The sequence below is a fragment of the Mustela lutreola genome, chromosome 4 (assembly GCF_030435805.1).
Source record: "Mustela lutreola isolate mMusLut2 chromosome 4, mMusLut2.pri, whole genome shotgun sequence".
NCBI classification, from domain to species: Eukaryota; Metazoa; Chordata; class Mammalia; order Carnivora; family Mustelidae; genus Mustela; species Mustela lutreola.
The window spans coordinates 103,104,799-103,109,621 of NC_081293.1; the positions used below are offsets into that span (position 1 = coordinate 103,104,799).

General features: G+C 38.7%; 1 protein-coding gene across 1 annotated transcript; it reads right to left on the bottom strand.

Annotated features, from left to right (window-relative positions):
* Positions 1-1,786: 1,786 nt before the first annotated feature.
* On the bottom strand, positions 1,787-3,435 carry LOC131829155 (E3 ubiquitin-protein ligase KCMF1-like). Its single transcript, XM_059170610.1, is given in 1 exon segment — positions 1,787-3,435. A coding segment is annotated over 1 exon segment (1,143 nt). The 5' UTR covers positions 3,292-3,435; the 3' UTR covers positions 1,787-2,148.
* Between the last annotated feature and the right edge of the window lie 1,388 nt (positions 3,436-4,823).

Below are 4,823 nucleotides of genomic sequence, written 5' to 3' on the forward strand. Positions count from 1 at the left end.
TCTGCTGTGTGTGAAGTTGTATTAAGCTCAGCTTTAAATAATGTTTTCATGATTTCTAATAAGCAAAAGAAGACTGAGCATTAAGCATGTATATGACCTTTTTGTGAAGTGCTTGTTCATGTCTTGTGCTCATTTCTAAATTCTGGTAATAATTCTTTTATTAATTTCATGAGGAACCTATGCTCTCCAGTTGATAGCCTTCCTTTTCACTCTTCCAAATGGTACATTTTGATGAACACAAGTTCCTCATTTTAGTGTAAAGCTAGGTGGCATCACTTAAGATTTTTTAAAGTTTTTTTGTTTTGTTTTGTTTTGTTCTGTTTTGTTTTAACACAGAGAGAGGGAGACAGAGCAGAGGCAGGGAGAGAGGGAGAAGCAGGCTCCCCACCCAGTAGGAGCTTGATGTGGGACTGGATCCCAGAACCCTGGGATCGCAACCCCAGCCGAAGGCAAATGCTTAAAAGACTGAGCCACTCAGGTGTCTGGGTAACATCCCTTTTCTTTACAGTGTTTTTGATATAGCTGACCTTGGTTAAGACCTCTTTACCTAACATATTTCATGATGACTTTTTCATATGCTATCTTTTTTATTGTCTTAGCTTTCACACTTTCATCTTTAACTTAGCAGCTGTCAATTTTTGTTTTTGATATGAGATGAGGTGTAATTTTTAACTTTTTCCACATTAGCATTCAGTGTAATTTATTGGGAAGAGCACTGTTTGCCGATGGTCCACACTGTCACATTTATCTTAAATAGAGCTCTTATCTGGATTTATTTATTTATGTGGACTCTTATTTAATTGGCTTATTGGTTATCTTTGGATTAACAGGACCCTCAATCACTATAGCCACAATAAGTCTTAATACCCAGTGAATATGTCCTTTTTCTTCGTTCTTTATATTAGTCTTAATTATTCTTAGTCCTTTAGGTTTCAGGAATTTTAGAATCAGTTTGCAAATTCCATACATATAAAGAAAGTTGCTGGAATTTTTATGGTGATAGCATTGTATGTCTTTTTTTTTTTTTTTTTTCAATTAAAAGGCTTTACTTTTTATGCCAGAAAAAAACCAATAAATAAAAGGTGCTAGAGTTAGCATTAAGAATTTGGTTGTGATATACTGACAAAATCTGGGAAGGCAAATCCTCAAAGCTCCCCTGATCTGATCTGTCTCAGCAAACTATGAAGCAAGTACATAAATAACGCAAAATATGATTGAGAATGTGAGATTTTCAAAAACAAAGACAACATAATTCAGGTTAACTTCGTTGAACAGTGAATAAATGAAATTCATCTACACCTGAATAAAACATATTTAACAATTGAAAAAAATTGTCAACAACCACAACAAGTAAAAACTTTAAACACATATGAACAGACTTTGTTTTGAGGGCACATGGGTGCCCCGCAGCAGATTCCGACAGTCGCTTTACTGGTGTGTCTTCTACAGATGAGTTTAAAAAGAGACAGGTTGAGCTCCACACAGGTAAGATGACTAACAGGGCGACAGGACAGCCACACAAGGCAGAGTGCGACCCCTGGCTACGACCCCCAGACTCGGCTGCAGAGCTGGCTTTGTGTGTAGGAGGCACACAAGAAAGGTGACTCGGGCGGACATTATTCAAAAGCTACTTCGCCGTGTAACTCTTCTGCCACGTAACCATTGAATAATGCTCAGGAAAGCTTTGAGCTTTTTATGTTTGTTTAAGTTTTACTCCTTGTATTTCATTTTTTAAATAACAAGGTCACTAAAACTCATGCACGCTGCAAAAAACCTCATGCAGTAGTTAAGGTAAACCATCCAAGCAGTTTTTATTCATTAATATTCATAAATACACACAGCAGCTTCATTAGAGATTTCAATTTTCCTCTTCAGTTTGAATGTGGAGTATTAGGAGAGCCTTTTGCATGTCAAGGTACAGGAAGCAGAGATCACCCCTGCACTGCTACCTACATTTACCTGCTAGAAGTAAAAATTAGTTAAGTGGAAATGATTATCATATATATTTTCTCTCTTCCTTTGAGTGTACACAATGTAACAAGAGTGACAGACCTGAAATTACAATCACCAAACAAACCCAAGATAGTTGTTGTCCACTTTCATTGGCAAATACAGCACAGAGGACATTGTCTGCGAATTGGGATGTCATCAAAGAGGAGGTGGTGGAGGCTCATTTCCTTTATTACTCTCTTTTAAATTTAGGTTTTCTAAAGCAACATCTAAAGGCATAATATCTACACAGCCCATAGCACCAAAATCTGCCATGTCCCCCCGTTCATCCTCGTCGGAGGACGAGCTCTCTTCACGCACTAAAGTGGACAGAAGGAGCTCTTGGACAAACAGGCTGCGGTCTGCGCGCTCACTTTCCATGGACTGGCGCTCTGTTTCTGACATTTTAGGATCGTTCAACCTTGTTAAAAGAAACTGGGAATTCTGGATAGTTTGCTGACTGCTTTCTGTGTTAGCCGTGTTGGTTGTTGCCGTGGATTGTGTGATTGTAGTGGTGACACTGCTCGTGTTAGTACGCCGGGTTGTGTTGCGTGCGGTCTCCAGCTGTTGCCGCGCTGCCCGGGCGCGCTGCTGTTCCAGCTACAGCTGCATCTGCAGTTGTAACTGAGAGGCGGAAGGGCCGGAAGAATTAAGCTGTCCTCCTGCAGAACGTCTCACTCCTGATAACTGAGATAAAAGCTCAGCTATAGGATCCATGGCTTCCCTATTGCTTGGAGAATATGAACTCTGAGAAGAAGAAAGTCCACCAGTAGAACTGCTAGTAAAGTGCATGTTTGATCTACGAGCACGAGGACCTCCTAATCCCTGGCCAGGGTGAAACATTCTACGTACATGTCGAACACCACTCGATTCATCTAAGTCTCTAGGGGCTCTGTGTTCAAGCGTAAGATGAGCTGCAAAGTCGTCCGTGACATGATTGGGATCGCCTCCAGGTAATGCTGCACATATTGGACAAATCACTTCTGTTGATGTTTCTGCATGTTCAGAAGTAACATGTTCTTGAAGAGATGTCTCCGTATAGCCCATTTTTCCACAATAGGGACAAGTAAAAGACTGTGGCTGCTCTACAGAGAAAGCTTCCCCACCATAGTATAAATCAAAATCTACTCTTGTTAATATGCACTGCATCGGGTGGTCAGTTGTATGCCTTGTTGTTGTTGCACCACTTTCATAACAAGATGCACAAAGATCGTAATCGTAGCAAATTAAACACTTATATCTGCGACCTCGAAAATTTCCTTTTAAACATGCATCACAGCTGACACCTTCATGTCGGGACATCCTAGTTCAGACGGTGGTGGCACGGCCCCTCCCGGGCTCTGGCTGCAGTGTCCCCGGCGGGGTCCCGGTGCTGCCCGCACCGGCCGGCCGACTCCCACTCGACTCCCGGGCTCGGCCGCGGGGGCGGGGTGGACAGGGGAACGCTCCCGCCGATAGCATCGTATGTCTAAATCAATTTTGAGAGGATGGAGATTTCTACAATACTGAATCTTTCAATCAATGAAACATGATATCTAATTTAAGTCTGATTTAATTTCTGTCAATGTAATTTTTAAGCTTTTTAGTGCAATCTTGTCCATTCTTCATAGATTTACTCATTGACATGAGAAGTTTCTGAAGCTATTATGAATGACTTCATTTAAAAATGTTGCTTTTCATTAATTTTTCCAATATCTAGATATAAATTTGATTTTTGTATATAGACTTTATATAAAATACCCTGGTAAATCTATTTATATACTTTTTCCTTTGAGAGGGGTAGCTCTAATATTTCAAGTCTCTTGAGGTAATCTAAATAAAGCAGAAATCTATTTATGCATTTTTAAAGAATTACTAATATATTATTTATATCATTAGATAACATAAAAATATTTTTAAAAGCTTCTCATATATAACTGACTCCAGTATGATATAATTTCCATATAACTATGATGAGAATTTTTTTGTAATCGCATAGTATTTTTGTTATTTTTAAAAAGTTCTTTTTAGGAAAGTTGAAAGAAAAGCACAATTCTCCTAAACTTACCTATCTAATATTCACATTTGACAATATTTGCTTTCTGATTAGACATAGAGGAAAGGAATTATTTTTGCCAGAGTTATTTAAAAATGCTTTTATGAAACTGCTAAAAACAAGAACTTTTACATACATCGCCACAGGATGATTTTCATAGCTAAGGAAAAGAGTGTTAATTAAATAACATCTTCTAAGATACTTGCATATACTTCTTTTTTTATTTAAGATTTTATTTATTTTTTTGAAAGAGAGAGAGCACAAGTGGAGGGAGGGGCAAAGGGAGAGGGAGAAGCAGACTCCCTACTGAGCACAGAACCTTATGTAGATCTCCACAGGCATGGGGCTGGACATAGCACTGGACCTGGGGCTGGACCCACTCCCTGGGGGACTTGACACAGAACTTGCTTCTGGGCTCAATCCCCAAACCCTGAGATCATGACCTGACCTGGAATTAGATGCTTAACTGACTGAGCCACCCATGTGCCCCAGTTGCATGTCTAAATATTCTATAGCTGTTTTTTAATTCAATACACAAGCATAGTTTTAATTTCATTTGGTTTACATCTCTCTTCATGCTTTTTTCTAAAACCTAAAATGCTACTCTTATGCTTCTGTTTTTATTTTTTCTCAGAAGTTTGGAAAGGTGTAAAAAAACATGTGTTTCTGTAGAATACCCTATATTTTAGGTTTGTCTATGATTATATACAGGTTAAATATATTGGAAAAATTAAAATAGAAGTGATGTGTATTCATTATTGAATCACATCAGGAGGCAAATTGTATTAGGTCACTTATT